Source organism: Mus musculus, chromosome 11 (genome assembly GCF_000001635.26).
Source record: "Mus musculus strain C57BL/6J chromosome 11, GRCm38.p6 C57BL/6J".
NCBI lineage: Eukaryota > Metazoa > Chordata > Mammalia > Rodentia > Muridae > Mus > Mus musculus.
In genome coordinates, this window is record NC_000077.6 from 107,657,288 (window position 1) to 107,675,421 (window position 18,134).

Consider the following 18,134-nt stretch of genomic DNA (forward strand, 5'->3'; position numbering starts at 1 on the left):
AGTTGCTTCTGCCTGCCACGTGCTGGATGCTAGAAGCATAGATAACCAAGCTAGCACGAGTCCTTTTGAGGCAGATGTTGGATGGATGCTGTCAGGGTGGCGGAGCAGGAGATGGAGTCAGAGACACACAGTGGGCTTCTTGTTGAGGACATTACTGAGTGCATAGAGGCAGGAGGCTTGGAGAAAATGTAAACAAAACAAATAAGAACAATGAAGCCCAAGCTAGCTCAACTGGGCTGGGTTTTTCTTTTGTTAGTTATTGCCTGGAAGCCAATAACTAGCCTGGGCTACCTGACACCTCATCTGAGAAAAACACATTATTTTTAGGTCAGTAAGGACGCTCTGCATTATATGACTGTAGTGAGTACCTGGTACCACTGACTTACAAAGTGCTGAGGATATCTACATGACATACCATCTGAGAAAAGTGCATTTTTTATAAACTAGTGAGGAAGCTCTGCATTATGTGACTATAGCAAATGCCGGGTACCACTGACTTAAAAAGTGCCGAGGCTATCCTGTCTCACAGTTTAAGAGTCTTCAGCCTGTGACCGGTTGGCCCCTTGGATTGGGTCAGAAGCTGCCTGTCCTGCTGGGACCCACCACTTCATGGTTGGGAAGCAAAACTGAGCAGGAAGAGAGGGGACCAGGTCCCACAGATTTCCCCACGGCACGGCTTCTGCCTTGAAGCTCTCGCACTTGGCCCCTCCTCTTACAGGGCCCCTCACCTACTGAGGATCAAGTCTTTGGGGGGTGGGGCATTTCAGATCCAAACTATAGCAAGCTTTTACAAAGACTATGGGACACAAGAGATCAGGGGACATTTTTGTGGGGGACCACAGGAGCTTAGGGTATGTGAAAGTCCGGAATTCAAGGCTAGCAACAGCTAGAAGCACTTGGCACGCCAACATGATGACCTGAGATGGCTTTTCTGGGCTCACGATGGAGGGAAGAGGATAACCCCTAAACCCTCTCCCCTCCCCCATAACACACACCTAGACATACACAAATAGACAGACAGGCAGACAGACACCCATAACACACACCTAGACATACACAAATAGACAGACAGGCAGACAGACACCCATAACACACACCTAGACATACACAAATAGACAGACAGGCAGACAGACACCCATAACACACACATAGACATACACAAATAGACAGGCAGGCAGACAGATTTTATTTTATTTTTGAGATAGAATCTCACTGTGTATCACTGGAACTTGATATGTAAACTTGGTCTGTCTGCATCTGTCTCCTGAGTGTGCTGGGATTAGCATGGTTGTATGCTACCATGTCTGGCTCTCGCCAGTATTTTATTTTTTAATTGTGAGTCTATGTACACGTGTATGGGTTTGCACACATGAATACAGTGCCTGTGGAGACTAGAAGAGAGAGTCTGACCCCCTGGAACTGGAGTTCAACTGGCAGTTGTGAGCCACTGGACTTGGGTGCTGGGGACTGAACTCAGGCTCTTTGCAAGAACAGTGCATGTTCCCAACCATTGGGCTATCTCTCCTGTCCTCCAAATTAGTAAACATTTATTGAATGAATAAGAGGTGGGGGCACAGAATGAGTGATGAAAAAGGTAAAGACTTAAACAAATGAATGATAGCTGATACAAGTTACATTTCTTTATAGATATAACAGGTGGGAGCTGTATTTGCTTATAGAGATCCCACATTAGCATCTTAGCCACGGTGAGCCACATGCTGAGGTTTATTGTCAGATGAAATTAAGAATTATTATAGAGGGCTGGAGAGATGGCTCAGCGGTTAAGAGCACTGACTGCTCTTCCAGAGGTCCTGAGTTCAATTCCCAGCAACCACATGGTGGCTCACAACCATCTGTGATGGGATCAGACACCCTCTCCCAGAGTGTCTGAAGACAGCTACAGTGTACTTACATATAATAAATAAATAATTCTTTTAAAAAAAGAATTATTATAGAATAACTTCTGCACATAGTTGCTCTAGCTGGCTGTTACATTCAGATTTTGATTATAAAATACCAAACTGTATTTTACCCAAACCAAGCAAATCTGCTGCTTACAGTTAACCACTAAATCAAAGTATGGTGGGTCGCTGTATTCTTTGAGCTTCATTGAGTGTAGGATTAGACATAAAGACATGACACCTCTGTGTGTGACAGGACCTGGTTTGCTTTTGCCTTTAGTATATCACATTGCCAGAGTATTGTCTGTCAGCTACCAAGCTACCCACTTTAAAAGGATGAACCTCAGTTATGGCTACCTTTGTATCAGCTCCCCACTACTGCACAGCACCACCATTAGCGGAGGGACTTAAGAACATGAGCTTGGTTGGAACTGGCTTGCTTCATTTCTCTGTTCTGGGTTTTCAAGGTTGGGACCAGGCTGTTGGCTGACAGAGCTCTTAGATACCTGGAAGGAATCTGCTTCCTCACTGATGCAAGTGGTTGCCAGAATCAGGTCCTCATGGTTTAGGACTGATACCCCTGTCTCCTCGGTGACCGTGATCATCTGAGGCAGGCTAATGTATCACCATACGACTCTGGGTGTCATTGCTTATTTACTAAAGGTCCCAGTGATGGGTATTTGGATCTCTTAAGCAACTCTCACACATGGATGAGGAACATCTGTGCCCATATCCCTGATTATTTCATTTGGGTAAATCCCTGGAAGTGCAATTACAGTATCAATTCTCTGTACATCCTTGGTGCTTCTGAACTCTATCGCCAAACTGCCTCCTAGCAATTAACTGAAGTAAGTCCCTCCCCAAATCATCAGGGTCCCTTGCTTTTTTTCAGAGAAAATTGAATTCTTTGAGATACTATGAATCATACTAAAGAACAGAAATCACACTGTGTTAGTGGTTCTCATCTTCTTGAGGAGAGCACTTGAGATTTCCTTTTTGACAAACAACTTTTATGTTTTGTCATTTCATTTTTAGAGCAATTTGAGGGATGTTACCATGGAGTTGTAGAGATGATATTTTTCATTGTAGTTCCAGAACTTGGAAGGCAGAGAGGAAGGAGGGTCATTGAATTTGTGGCCAGCCCATGATATAGCAAGTTTCAGACCAGTCAGGCTACATTAAAGAAAAAAACAAAAAACAAAACCAACCCCAAATTTGTTAATAAAGAGTTTGAGAGGTGGCAGTGTTCCGAGGGGAGAGTGCTTGCCTCTCAGCATGCACGAAGCTCCACCCCAGCACTTAGGAGGTAGAGACAGAAGAAGACAACCAAGGTTACCCTTGGCTACCTAACCAGTTTGAGGCCAGCCTGGGTTACATAAGACCCTGTCTTAACAAAACAGGAGCTAGAGAGATAGCTCAGAGGCTGAGAGACTCTGCTCAGTCACAAGGGTGGGAGTTTGCATCCTAGCACCTATGTAATAAGCCTGGCATCTTCCAAATCCCTGTAAATGAAACGCTGAGAGATTGAATCCCTCCTCTTAACTTCTGTGCCTAAGCACCTGCCTACAACTCTGCTGATGCACACACATGCAGGCTCATACAGGAGAGCGCGTGAGCACACACACACACACACACACACACACACACACACACACACAAGGAAATCTTCAAAATACAAAACATAAAAGGATTTTAGATGTCCTTAGTTTTGAAGCAGAAAACTGAAAATGCAGCAACTTTGCCGAAAGGCATGGACCTAAAGAAAGTGGTTTTGACGACAGCCTCATACTTTAAAAATCTTAATTGTGGGTATTTATATTTCGTTTGTGTGTGCTTAGGAAGTACTTGGGTCTCTATTGTTAAAACATAAAGATCATTTATCATATATTTGTTTTTGTTTTTAAAGGTGAAAAGCCTCTATCATCCCCAGAGTGATCATTTCCAGAGTGATGGAATTGGTGAGTAGAAACGCTAACTCCAGAAAAACTTGCTTTTGAAAGACTTAATCAAGAAAAAAAACTGCCATGAGAGAGAACGTTCTGTCTGCGTGTCTGCCTCTCCTCTCCTCTTCCCACCCTTTACACCCCCTCCCCAATCTCTCAGGCATATACAAATACAAGCTTTGTATCCTTAGTGAGTTCTTTATTCTCTCATGACAATGTGTTGATTTCTGAAAAGTGACTGGATTGTAGCAACCAGCATGCATAGCCTTCTACATGACATAAGTGTTCACGAGGTAACTCTGTCCTATAAATGTTTCAAGATAAAGTTTATTAGGATGCTCTTGAGTGCTGTGGTCATACTTGTGTAACCTTCACTCCCCATGTGGCTATGTCCCAAGTCGTATGTGGCAAGTCAGGACCTGATTCTGAGGAACCGTCCGCTCTGGTCTTGAGACTGCTGTTCAGAGTTGTGCGGTCATGGTTCGCTGTGTTGAAGACTCACCTCCAGCTTCTCACGAGTTAGCACTGCAGGCTTTGCACAGCATCCTTCGCACAGCTGCAGCTGATGCTTGAGCGCACTGTGGAGCGGCTGTGGAGGGGTTTCATGGTTCATCTGGGATATGTGTTATTGCTATTGGGTGATTAGAGCATTTCTGTCCAGGTCAATGTGTACAGCTATTGAGTCTCCTTTTTGTTTGTTTGTTTTTCAGTTCAGCCCAATCCTTCCGTACTTATTGGCAATCCTATTAGAGCATATACTCCTCCGCCCCCTCTTGGACCGCACCCAAACTTGGGAAAATCTCCAAGCCCCGTTCAAAGAATAGATCCTCACACTGGGACTAGTATTCTTTACGTACCTGCTGTCTATGGAGGAAATGTAGTTATGTCGGTGCCTTTACCTGTAAGTGGATGCTTCAAATACTTTCTCCTAAATCAGTAGCGGCGGTGGCAGTCCCAGTGAGGGTTTGCCATCCTTTGCTTTTCCGTGCTGGGCACTGAACCAAGGGTCTCATGTATGCAGCAGTCACTGCTGAGCCACACCCACGTGCTTTTATTTTATTTTTGCCTCTCTAGCATCCATAAAGTGACTCATGTTTAATTTTTAAGTTTTGAAATGGCCAGAGATGTGAATGACTAAATGTCACTGGTTGGTTTGCCAGAGACTATGAAGAAGTCTGGGGGTCTCCTGTTTTGATTCAGAAGCCTTTGAAATCTTGTAAACTGTTTTCCTCTGAGGAGAGCAGTATAATTGATGTTTCTGTTTCGTCTTCTGCATTTTATTCTCAGTCACGAACTGTTGCCAAGCAGCAGGGTTATTGGGGAGCCAGAGACCTTCAGTTCTCTTAGAGACCTTCAGTTCTCTTGGGTCTCAGTTGGTCTGGGGAATCCCACGCTGTATGACATATTAGAGCTACACTACGGAATTCTGAGGTTTTTAGAGGGCTTCCATCTGATTCATAAATTCACTTTTATTTCCTTTTTGAAATGTTTGGTGATTTTTTTTTAACTTGTAGAGACATGAATATCTCTAAATTTAGAAGTTTTAGCCTAAGAAACAATTTATTTGATTGAAGTGAGTTAATTTCAGTGAGAGGTGATCTTGTCAGAGTGCTTTGACACTCCTGCCTGTGCCCACAAAGAGAACCGCTGAACTGCAAGCATTCTCAGCCTGTGGTAGGTCACAGCCTGGCAGCCAAGCAGAGTATGGTCGGAGGCAAGGGTTTCTTGCCTGTGCCTCAGCGGCTTCTGATTGTAGCTATTTCTTTCTGGACAGCCTGGCAACATGATACATGGTCTGCTTTAAATAGTCTGTCTGTTAGGATTTCTGTTTCATTTTACTAGGTCACAGAGCTTTTAGGATATAAGATCTCTGAGAGTCTGTGTCCGCCAGTTAAAACAGTGACAACGGCAGATATCATTTTCATCCCTGTAATGATCATGCATATCTAGGCAAGCTCTTCTGTCTCTGTGACTTAAGGTAGAGTTGAGTCCATCAGAAGCATTCATTAAAATAATGATCTGTGTGAGTTTTGCCTGCCATGAGCCCTGAATGATTGTTACTCACGTAAGGTTAGAGTTGGGACTCCTTAGTTTTCTCCTCCAACCTTAGACCCAGTCTGTTAAGCTATGGAACTGTGAAGTTTGACTTGAGAAGATCATTTTCATGATGCTCTGTGACGTGTACCTCCATGTGGAGGGGGAATGATTCAGGAGTATAAACTGCGTTGATGTCTTGGGGAATAAGTACTAGTTTCAAGTCCTCATTTTCCCTAACCTGCTAAGGATTTTGAGAGCCAGGTTTTGGCTGGTAAGGGCATAATCGCAGTCCTGCCCATTGCTACTGTAGAGTGATGACCATGGTAGTGGGGTAAAAGTGTCAGCTCTGTGTAGCTGCTTTTGCTTATCTGCAGCAATGTATCCGTTTGTGTTCAGAAACTTTACTCAGTTCAATTACTTTGTTTCTCCTAATAATTAGGTGCCATGGACAGGGTACCAGGGTAGGTTTGCAGTTGACCCTCGGATTATCACACACCAGGCAGCAATGGCCTACAATATGAACCTATTACACACACACGGACGTGGGTCACCGATCCCTTATGGTCTTGGCCATCACCCACCTGTCAGCCTAGGCCAGCCACAGAGTCAGCACGCAGAGAAGGATCAGCAGGAGCAAAACCGAAATGGTAGGTCACAGTCCTCGGGAACTTGTTCTTTCAGCCCTGGTGCCAGGTCCTTGACTTGTGTGTGTGTGTGTGTGTGTGTGTGTGTGTGTGTGTGTGTGTGTGTGTGTTGTGAGGTGAGGCCTGAGGCACTGATCCTGTAAGTTGGTTTGTTTATGCTGACGAGTCTGTGGTCATTTGCCCCAGGACCGTCTATAGAAAAGTTTGTTCTCTCACCACTGAGCTTCCTCAAAGCTAGAATCAGCTCTTTTTGGGGGGGTGGGGGTGGGGTTTCGAGACAGGGTTTCTCTGTAGCCCTGGGGCTGTCCTGGAACTCACTTTGTAGACCAGGCTGTCCTTGAACTCAGAAATCTGCCTGCCTCTGCCTCCCGAGTGCTGGGATTAAAGGCATGCGCCACCACGCCCAGCTAATCAGCTCTTTTTCATTGGCACATGTTTGTGTTTGTGCTAGACATGCCGGCCTGAGTACTCTAGCATTGTCCATGTTGCTTAGGAAAACAGGGGTTTTCCTAAGTGCTCCCACTTTGTTCTGTCTGTCTTGTCCAGGTTGTTTGCCATACACAGTTCAGAATCAGCTTATCTTAGACAAACCAACCAACCAACCAACCAACCAACCAGCCACCAAAACCAACCAACCAAAAAATCCAAGAACTAACCAGCAGAGCTTTTGATTGGAAAGCAGCTCTGCTCCAACTTAACGCTGTACCACTGATTTGGGTTATAACATTAGGTCTTTATAGCAGTTTTGGAAGACTTGGGAATTTAACAACACCGAGCCTCTGAGTCTATGGACAGAATGCATGTGCCCCTATGTTTTTAGGTCTTACTCTCTTTCTCGGTTTAAAAGGAATTTAGGTGTGAAGCCTTTGCTGTGGTGTGGGGCAGAAGCCTGGTGGTTCTTAGCATAGCTGTCTTCCTTGCTAATACAGTCCAGATTCTGAGATGGTATTGCTGTGTTTTTATTTAGTTCAGTATACTTTGTAATTTCTCTTAAAATTAAGATAGAGCCATGTACTGGGTGGGTGGTGCTTGCCTGTAATCTCAACACTGGGAAGACTGAGGCCAGAGGATTATAAAATCCAAGCTAACCTGGGCTACAGTGTAATGAGACCCTGTAGGCTCTGTGTTTTGGCTTTGATAGTTTCTGCTCTTTTACTCTTTAGCTTGCCTAGTTTTTCTTACACACTGTTTAATCTTCTGGCCACCCATTGGTTTTTAGCTTGGGTGTTACCATCCTCATTTCTTGACATCCGTGGTGAGGCAGCTTTGACATGATGGTTGCTTTGCCAGGTCCTAGAGCTGCTGCCATGTTGTCTCTCAGAACGTGCCTGCATCAGGCCTCTATGAAACAGGGCTGAATTCTCATAGAGGAAAGCTTTTCCTACCCGAGAGGTTAGTCTAGGCTACTACAATCAGGTTTTGAAAACCGTACTTTTGCTTTCTGTGTAATCTGTGGCCTACTTATGCTTAAAATGTTTGCAAACTATAACTTGGATTTCTTTTGGAATATCTTTATTCACCATATGCTAACGGTCACTGTGACACAGTACCTGAGATGAACAATCTCTAAAAAGGAAAGATGTGTTTTGACTCCTAGTTTTAACAGATTCAGCCCATACTTGCTTTGTCCCACTGTTGTGGGGCTGTGGCCACACAGTGCATTATGACGGCATGTGTGTCTCCATGTCCTAAGGTTTCCTCTTCCCCATAAAACACAGGCTGGAGAACAAGGCAGTTCACACTTGGGCCTTAAGGGAGCTTTTAGATCCAAACTCTCACTATCAGGTTAGAGTTCGTCAGTAAATTGAGCTGATAAATTATTTAGATTTTTGCTTAATTATATTTGCAATTGAACAAAGTGTTGAACCTTTGTAAACAGGCAGGAATGCCAAGGCCTCTTATGTGTCTGGTTTTTAAAATATGAGACTGTAAATTCCTGGAGAGTGGACCATTTTTTTTTTTTATTTGCTCTTTTCAGGTTGTTTGCCCTGTCATTTTTCATTTATAACTTCTTCCATTTTGCAGAGAAACTGCAGCTCTGAGAATGGAGGAGTAGAATGCACATAGTAGGGTAAAGCAGCAAGTGCACGATGGCTAAACTACTCTGCTCCGTCTAGTGTTGAATAGTCACTAGCACTGTCACATTCACTGGAGAAAACTCATGAGGTTTAAAACTATCTTCTTAGGTAAAACTGATACAAATAACCCTGGACCTGAAATTAATAAGATCCGAACACCAGAGAAGAAACCTACAGAGCCCAAGCAGGTATGCTGCTCACGGGAACGGAGAGGGTTCTGGGGTGGGGGAGGTCTGGCCCAGAGCATCTCCTGGGTCTCTTGAGTCTCTTACGAACTTTCTCTCAGGGCAACTCAGTGGCCTGTGCCTCCTTTCTCCTCTCCTGCTGTCTGCCATTATGTTATTTCCTTTGCACATGTGTATCTCCTCAGATCCTTTCTTTTTTAAGTTTTAAAGATGTATTAATTTTACGTGTATAAGTGTCTTGCCTGTATGTATATACGTGTACCACATGTGTGCCTGTGGAGGTTGGATGAAGCCATCAGAGCTCCTGGAACTGGAGTCACAGATGGTTGTGAGCTGCCAGGTGGGTGCTGGGAATTAAGCCTGGGCAACTGATGAACCATCATGTCTCCGTTCGGATTTTCTTATTTCAGCAATAGACTTGACTTTATAGACTCCTCATGATAAAGATGTCTCACTGAGAGTGACCTTAGACAGGGAAGGACTGTGGCAGTGACTTCCTTAGTGCCTGGCCTTGTCCTCTCTCTGTAGATCCTTAACTTTGTGTCTGCCCGTTTGTCTGCCATTCATGCTTTTGTGTTGGGGCAGGTTAGAGAGGACCGTGTCAGTGGTTGGATTAGTGCGGCTGGCAGCTCGTGTGCTCTAGTGTCAGCAGGGCTTGGCTCCCACCTTTCTTGTGCATTATTCCTCTCTCCAGGTTCCTTAGTGACTCTTCCCCAGCCTGTTTCCTCATGATGTAGAGATGACTGCTGTCACCACCATCATCCGTTGGTGACAAGAAGTCTCACTTTTTATACATCCTTAAGCCTCTTTGCTTTGTCATCCCAGCCTTAGATGACATCCTCTGGAGTTTACAGTCTCCCCTGGTCCCATCACCTCACTGAGTCCATGTTCTCACCCTTCTCTGCTGTGCAGACTCTTTTGCCCATCGATCCTCCCCACCCTGCTTGCCGTGCAGTTACTCTAGCCCAGGAGGTTCTCAGAAGACGCTTTCTCCTGGGGCTGTAGCTCAGTGGGAGTGGGTGTTGATCTAGCACACACATGACCCTTGTTCAATGCCCAGCACCACAAAAGCTTAGATAGATAGATAGATAGATAGATAGATAGATAGATAGATAGATAGATACCTTCACCCCTAATGCCTTGTCTTTTGTTTCTCCCTACACTGGCACAGGCTAGACCTAGCTCTCTGCACCTCACTGTAGCTGTGAGCTCCATGGACTGTCTCACACAGCTCATAGTTCTGGGGTGTTCAGCATTTGGCTATTTTACTTCTATTACTTTCTTTAATACAACATCTCTTCTTCTTGCAACTCTCTGTTACACGGCCTTCTTTCTTTATTTGTTGTTGTTGTTTGTGTTTTATAAAATGTAGTGTTATTTTTATGTTACTCTGCTGTTACATAGGGCATAACATTTTCACAAGGCGTTTTTGGGACTACAGTCAACGATTAGCAAACACACAATATAGTGGTCCAGCTCTCTAAAGAACAGTCACTGGACAAACCGGACACCCTCTCCCATGTGCACAAGTCTGCATGGAAAAGTACTGAAGTGTAGGCTTGGACTTGTGGACTTTATTTCTCCTTCCTAGTGTATGACCTTCTGTCTTAAGTTGTTCCCATCTCACCTCTCCTCATGACCTGAGTCCTTGAGTTGTGATTTCCCAGAGTTCTATGTGGTCCCACTTCTCTTTGAAGTCTATGGTTGATGGCCATAAACTAGTCTAAGTGTCTTTAAGTACCCACTTACTGATAAAGACTTCTGATTTAGATTTCGTCTTCTGCTGGAGCAGTTGTTCTCTGTCTCCAGTTACAAGTATCCCAGGAGCATCTCTGAGTGACAAGTGGTAGGAGGGACTGCAGTGTAAGGGAGGCAGCCAAGAGGTGCTCAGGGGAAGCAAGCTGACAGTAGAGTCTGAAGCAGCCTGTATCTACCACTGTCACCCAGCTGCCTCTGGTCTTATGCCTCCTAATACCAAGGCACTGAATTAAACAGAGCTTGGAGTACTTTTTTCATGTTTCTTGGGCTCCAAAGCAAAGCATCAGGATATAAAGGAAATGAAACATGATTATCAGGTAGCCTTGTTAGATTTATAGCAGAAATGTAAAGACAATATCATAATTCTAATTTTGATAGCACCTAGAACCATGCTGCCTCCAACTTTGTCTGGTACTGCTGCTTCCACTTCAGGGTGCTGACGTGCATTTATCTCTCACAACCTTTCCAAACACTGATGCTTGAGAGCATTTCTGTGCAGCCTCTCCCATCACACATCCCCGTTTCAAGATCATAGCATATTGTGGTTATGAGCTTCCTGTGTGTATCAAAGTCACAAGTAATGGGACCAGTTAAAACAGCAACTTAACCATAAACAACCATGACCTGTAACCATGGCGTCATGTTTGTGGTGTGCACACTAGCCGTGTCTTTTTGAGAGAGTTGTGTCCCTAGCTAATGGAGCTTCGTCATCCACAAGACCCTTGAGTGCTATGAGGAAATGTTTACTTATGAAGAGCCTCAGGTAGGCTCTGAGGAGCGAGCAACATGGACAGCAACTGCTCAGGAAGGCCAGGCCTGATTCTCAAGGATTGGAGGGTATACGTGTTAAGGTGGGGCTGCTCTTGGTGTGTGATTGGCACTGCAGCTAACTGCGGGGATGCCTCGGTCAGTTCCCAGCTCTCATTAGAAACCCGGCGCCTCCCCCACTCAGCCTTGTTTTCTTGAGCACCCTGATTAGCATTTCAGACTTTAGCAGAGCAAACACCCTGCAGTTCTCACTGACCATTTTAGCACTGAAACTTACAAGGTGACACATAACAGCTGATGGAGAGGTTTAACAGCTGGAAAAGAAAAGGTGCCACTTTACACACCGTTTTTGGTTCTCACAGCACATACAGTCAAACTTGCATTTCAAGATAGCAATGCTCCTTAACGTCAAACCTTTTGATAGTGCTTCTCCGAAGCTTAGTGGGATCAGACTTGATGTGTGCTCAGTGCAGAGTCAGTCAGTATAATTGATGTCAAGAGTGGGAAAACACCATGGAAAGAAGTGAAGTTCTAGCTCTGAACACAACATGTGTACCCCACATCTGCTGTGCAGCTGTTGTCTCAGCCTTGGATTAAACAGCTCAGTCTGTTAGAGCATTCTTCTCTCCCTAGAGCAACCAGTCCTCTTGAAATGGTCAGCTCCGAAGCCATTGCTTTTCTGAAGCCTTTACATTTCTTAGTCCTAGTATCTCACACGACCCCCTCTTTTCAGTGTCTTGTGTGTCAGCAAAGGACCTTGGCTGGACTCTAGGCCAGGGCTTGGCAAGCTGTTTTTGGAAAGGGCTGAGCAAGGATGCTTAGACTTCATGTCCATGTTGCTCTTCAGTCTTCAGAATCAAACACAATGCACTTAGTAGGCCCTCCACAAATGTTAAAGATAAAGAATTGCAAACTATGACGAAAGTCAGCTGCCATTATGATTCTACAAAGGTGCCATGGTACCTGTTTTTCCACTTGAAAGTTGCTTGAGACATGGTTTTTATTAATGTTGATTTGTTTGAAGTAGATTAGATATATCAAGACATAAAATCAGTGGGAAAGAGCACATTTTAATGATTTATATCTGAAGGAAATTAATGGTCCTCTTTCTAAGGGAGAAACTGTGAAATTGGAAATAGTGTAGCAGGGATTAGAGTGGCCATTCCAATAAAATGGTAGCAGCTTTTATTCAGGCTCACATTTAATATGCTGTGTTTCCTGTCATCTTTTTTAATTTATGAGAATATATGCAGGTAACTGAGTCTGCACCTACAGTTCTCATCCTGAAGAAAGAGTGAGCGAGAGAGCTTGTTACATAACCTTCAAGTGGGGTGTGGTTGGGGAAGGATGAAAAGCCACCAAACTTGGGCCTTCTGCAGTGAAAAAAATGTTTCTGTTTGTTTGTTTGTTTGTTTGTTTGTTTTCTCCTCTAGGTTGATTTGGAATCAAATCCACAGAACAGAAGTCCTGAATCCCGTCCTGGTGTTGTTTATTCCAACACTAAATTTCCTCGAAAAGATCATCTCAACCCAAGACACATAAATAATCTCCCTCTTCCTGCACCACACGCCCAGTATGCAATCCCTAGCCGCCATTTTCACCCGCTGCCTCAGCTGCCCAGGCCGCCGTTTCCCGCTTCCCAGCCGCACACCTTGTTAAATCAGCAACAGAATAATTTGCCTGAACAACCAAATCAGATGGCACCTCAGCCAAATCAGGTGGCACCCCAGCCAAATCAGATGACACCCCAGCCAAATCAGGTGGCACCCCAGCCAAATCAGGTGGTCCAGCAGCAGAGCCAGGCACCTCCACAGGCCCCACAGCCAGCACCTCAACTCTCTCCTGCATTTCAGGCGGGGCCCACCAATGCATTTTTCAATAATGCAGTTGCTCACCGACCACAGTCTCCTGCTGCAGAGGCTGTGGGTCCTGAGCAGCCGCCCCCTCCCGGGCTGCCCGATGGCCACAGTCCACTGAGAGCCATCACACAGCCTGGCCCCATCCTGGCATCACCTTTGAACAACTTTGTTGATGAGAGCTCTCCAGGATTGCCTATAGAAGAAGCTTTGGGTAAGCTTCCCTGTCACAATGTCATGTCTGAAGTGTCCCCGGTTATTTGCTAACCATGACATGTCCTATAGGGTATTAAGTGTAGTCTAAGATTGACTCATGTCTCCAGATAATGGCAGAAAACCCAACCAGTTGGTATAACACAGTTTGACTTCAGGTGTTATGTGTGTGATGAGTATCCAGTTGATGCCCTTTACACTGTCACAAAGGAGGGGGAGGCAGCCCAAAGCTGTGGGCTATGGGAGGTTTACTTGTACCCAGCTAGATTGTAGCTGTTCTTTGTCTTTGTGGAGAAAATCTGGATATAAAAGTCTTTTTAGAAATTAAGCTGAAGCTCCAAATGGACAAAACCGACCTTTCCCACCGCCTCTGCAGATGGAGTGCATGGAAGCGTAGCTCTGGAGACGCTGAGGCAGCAGCAGGCGCGGCTACAGCAGTGGAGTGAGCACCATGCCTACCTGAGCCAGGGCGGCATCCCCTATTCACACCATCACCATCCTCACCTCCCGCATCTTCCCCACACACCCATTGGCCTCCACCAGCCACCAGTGAGGGCAGAGTGGAAAGTCGCCGGCAGGGCTGACGATGAAACAGAGACAACATTCTCAAGGTATTCCAGCAGGCCAGGGCCAGCCCTGATCACTACCTGCGTGTGGTCTGCCTCACTGTAGCCTTTTAGCTTCAGATTGGAAGACGCTCTCAAGTGACCCTGGTGTGGGCCTTGGCGGTTGCTACAGTTCTCTTAGTTGACTCTAAAATATGGAGAATTTAGAACGCGCTCTCATTACAATCTGGGCCGAATCTACACTTTTGCTTTATGATCTGTTATGCAAAAGAAACTGTCACTGGGTATGGGTGTTTTTATTGTTTGTTTGTTTACTTAGTAAATAAAAGGATAATGGGGACAGAAGTCAATTTGTAGTTAAAACTTAAAAACTATGAGTTTCTTACTAACTTTCTATCAAGTAGGCAGATACTTTTCGGGAGCTGCAGGTGTTCTCGGGGTTCATGCCTAACTGACTGTATTTGTGGCCAGCATCATGTGACTTAGTATGAACGGCTTCTTCATCCCCTCTGAACAACGCCCACTGTTACTGTGGCCCTTTAAGGTTTTTTATTCATTTTTGTTTTGTTTTGTTTTAACATTTTTTTCTATTTTTATTTTTTATTTTTATTTTTCCTTAAATTTCATGTGTATGAGTATTTTGCCTACTGCATGGTCTGAGTACTGTGTGCATGGCTGGTGCCTGAGGAAGCCAGAAGTGGGCATTGGATCCCCTAGAGTTACAGGTGGTTGGGAGCCACCACATGGGTGCTGAGACCTGAACCTGAGTCCTCTGTAAGAGCGCAAGTGTCCTTAACTGGTGAGCTCTCTCTCCAGCCTCTTAGTTACTGATTTTGTGTATGTGTATGTGTGTGTGTGTGTGTGAGTGTGGGGTCAGAAGACAGCCCACGGGGTGTTGGTCCTTCTACAGTGTGTCTTCCAGGGCTCACCTTGTCAGATTTAGTGGCCAGCATCTATATCTGCTGAGCTGTCTCCCTATCCCTTTCCAGTTTTTATGTTGAAGCAAGAATGGATCTTTTCATGCAAAGGTTAAAAACAACAACAACAAAGCAAAAAAAAAAAAAAAAAAACCAACCAAAGACCAAAAACCAAAAAGCAGTTAGGTAATTGTTGTCTTTCCCAATGGGATCCAGTTCAGTAACTCTTGGGTGCCAGTTTGGGATTAATTTATGCCAACCTTAATTAGGTCCTGTGATTTGGTTTGCAGAAATGACACTGGAGGTTGACTCTGCTCCCCTTAATGTGGTGGGGACTCTCCACTGCCTTCCTTCACACTCTCTGTCTCCATGTAGGTTTCAAGACTTACTCAGAGAGCTGTCCCATCGGGATCAAGGTGACACTGGAGAACTAGCTGAAATGCCACCACCTCAGTCAAGACTTCTGCAGTACAGACAAGTTCAGCCTAGAAGTCCGCCAGCGGTCCCGTCTCCCCCTTCCTCCACAGACCACAGTAGCCAGTTTGCTAACTTTAATGACAGCAGCAGAGACATTGAAGTAGCCAACAGCCCAGCATTCCCGCAGCGCCTCCCGCCTCAGCTATTTGGCTCCCCTTTCTCGTTGCCATCTGAACACCTTGCCCCTCCTCCTCTGAAATACCTGGCTCCGGAAGGAGCATGGAATTTTGCTAACTTGCAGCAGAATCACTTAATAGGGCCGGGCTTTCCCTATGGCCTACCTCCATTGCCTCCCAGGCCACCACAGAACCCTTTTATACACATCCAGAACCATCAACACGCTGCTGGTCAAGAGCCATTTCACCCACTGTCATCTCGAACAGTGTCTGCTTCTTCGCTCCCCAGCCTAGAAGAGGTAACCTTTCAGTGCTCTTCTGTCTGGGGATTAGCTGGCTGTGAGCAAACACTGCCCCTGTGAATCGTGTTTACCCACTTGATAAAAGGATGTTTCACCAGACAGAGTATCTTTAAAAAATAATCTTTTTTGAAAATTATTTTAACATGTATCTTTTTGTGCTGTTTCAGGTTTTATAGGTGGTATTGTTGAAACATTAAGTCACTTAAAAGTATTTTATCACTGTTTTGGCATGTTTTTACATCGGAGGACTCTATATCTGAATAGTGTTGGCCTTTCTAATCTCAGGACATGGACCTTAGTGGCTTATCTTTTATTAGGTTGATCTTGCTAACTAGTACTTTTTAAAGGTACTGTTATTTCTAGTGAGTGGCATTTCCAAGCACTGGTTCTCTCTGTCTTCCTGAGCTTTTTGTAGGATGATATGTATGAAGGTAGTAGGCACATAGTCAGACCAGTTTCCAAATGCCTGAACATTTAGTCAATTAACATAAGGCCGGCTGCCAAGGGAGTGTCGGGAGACAGAGACAGCTTTGACCGAGATAACTCTCACTGATGGGAAGCTTGTCGTGATTTCAGGGGTTAACTGCCAAGGTGGGGCTAGAGAGATGCTCAGCACTGAAGAACTCTGAGTGCTCTTCCATAGGACCTGGGATCACTTCCCAGCACCTACATGATGATTCACAACCTTCTGTAACTCCAGTTCCAAGGGAGCAGTTGCGTCTTCTGGATTCTTTAGAAATCTGCAGGCAAAACATGCATACACATATCAAAACAAGCTTCCCAATTGTACAATGTGTCGACTGTTATTGTCTAGCAGTTCCCAGTCAGCTTATAGCAACTAAGGATCAGAGAGTGTAAAGGGATGGTAGGTAATTGTTTAGAGGTGTTTTATTAAAACAAGGTAAAGTTACACTTTTATTTGGGCTCAGTATGTGGCCTAAACTGGTCTTGTATTCAAGTCCTCTGATCTTGGCCTCTCACCCTTGGATTGCAGGCATACACCCCCAAACCAGGCAATGGTGAAATGTGAATTAAACATCTTTCTTTGAGACAGGATCTCAGTGTGAGTTTGAGATGGCCTTGAAGCAGAAATTGTCCTTCTGAGCTCCGGGATTACAGGCTTGAGCCACCACAGCTGGCTGACATGTTCTGATGTAATCTTCCAGGGAGTCAAAGCAAACCCTAGTTCTGTGAGGACGAGGCCTCCTCTGCCCCCCGCAGACAGGGCTTACTTTCAAGGCTGCCACAGGGCTGAAGAACAGAGAGTACGACCTTTACCACAGAACGTGTTGTTTTTATGAAATAAATTCTCTGGTTTTTCTTGACTAAATATTCTCATTGAAGCTGCAAGCTTTTAGTTTCTTAGCTCAAAGAGTTGTTTGATGCATTTGAGTGTTGTTTGTTTTTTTAAAGATTTATTTATTTACGATATGTAAGTACACTGTAGTTGTCTTCAGACACACCAGAAGAGGGCATCAGATCTTGTTATGGATGGTTGTAAGCCACCATGTGGTTGCTGGGATTTGAACTCAGGACCTTTGGAAGAGCAGTCAGTGTTCTTAACCGCTGAGCCATCTCTCCAGCCCCCGTGTTTGTTGTTTTTAAGGAGAAGGACTGAGCTGCTTTCCCAGTCCCAAGTGTGGCCACACCTCTCTTGCTGGGTGCATACCTAACACCGGTGTGAGGACCATGTCCCAGTTCTCATGGGCGTCACAGTGTATATTTTGCAAGTAACTCTTCATACTGAGTAAATCTGCTTGAATCACTGATCTTCTTAAGTTGTCCATGGTTTTGGAGTTTAAGTTCTTTATTCTCTGATGTTTTCAGCGATGGTCTCTTTGTGTCACTGTGAGTATATAAATAGGTGTCTTCATTTGTCACTGACTTCGTTCACTTTGCAAAAACACTTGGTCATCTTGCTTCTTACACTGGGTTCGTGAGCGATGACTAAGTTGCAGCAATTGAAGAAATTCTTTGACAGGCCAAACATTATTTTTACCACATTGTGGATTTTTGACATTTTCAATGTATTAGGGTAATTTCTGTGTGTTCAAAGTGATTTTGCATGAATCATCTCCCACAGTGAATGGCATATGCTCTCACTGTTTATTTCCAACCATTTAAAGCAATTTCTTTAACTTTAACAATTCAAAGAAAGTTGTTTTTTTTTCCCCTACTGTGGATTCTTTTGTTGCCAGAAACCTTGGCAGATTAATCTCAGGGGATGAAAGTGCTCACCCTAACCGCTTACCTTGAGTGCAGATTTGTCCTTGTCCCTGCACTAGTTGGAGCCCCACCGCTAACTAGACCTAGCGTTCTTGTCAAACAACAGAGTCTTCACCTAGCGTTGCGTTGTGCTCCTGTTTCAGTGAA

The 18,134-nt window shown here is 44.7% G+C and overlaps 1 protein-coding gene across 6 annotated transcripts in view; it reads left to right on the forward strand.

Annotated features, from left to right (window-relative positions):
* Helz (helicase with zinc finger domain) overlaps nucleotides 1-18,134 on the forward strand; it is a 146,864-nt gene that overhangs the window by 110,325 nt on the left and 18,405 nt on the right. For all 6 annotated transcript variants that reach the window (XM_006534505.4, XM_006534506.4, XM_006534504.1 and 3 more), the window contains 7 exons: nucleotides 3,808-3,859; nucleotides 4,555-4,745; nucleotides 6,321-6,528; nucleotides 8,712-8,791; nucleotides 12,748-13,384; nucleotides 13,760-13,994; nucleotides 15,242-15,758. In XM_006534505.4, the coding sequence (XP_006534568.1) occupies nucleotides 3,808-3,859; nucleotides 4,555-4,745; nucleotides 6,321-6,528; nucleotides 8,712-8,791; nucleotides 12,748-13,384; nucleotides 13,760-13,994; nucleotides 15,242-15,758 (1,920 nt within the window). The remainder of the gene's footprint in view (nucleotides 1-3,807; nucleotides 3,860-4,554; nucleotides 4,746-6,320; nucleotides 6,529-8,711; nucleotides 8,792-12,747; nucleotides 13,385-13,759; nucleotides 13,995-15,241; nucleotides 15,759-18,134) is intronic.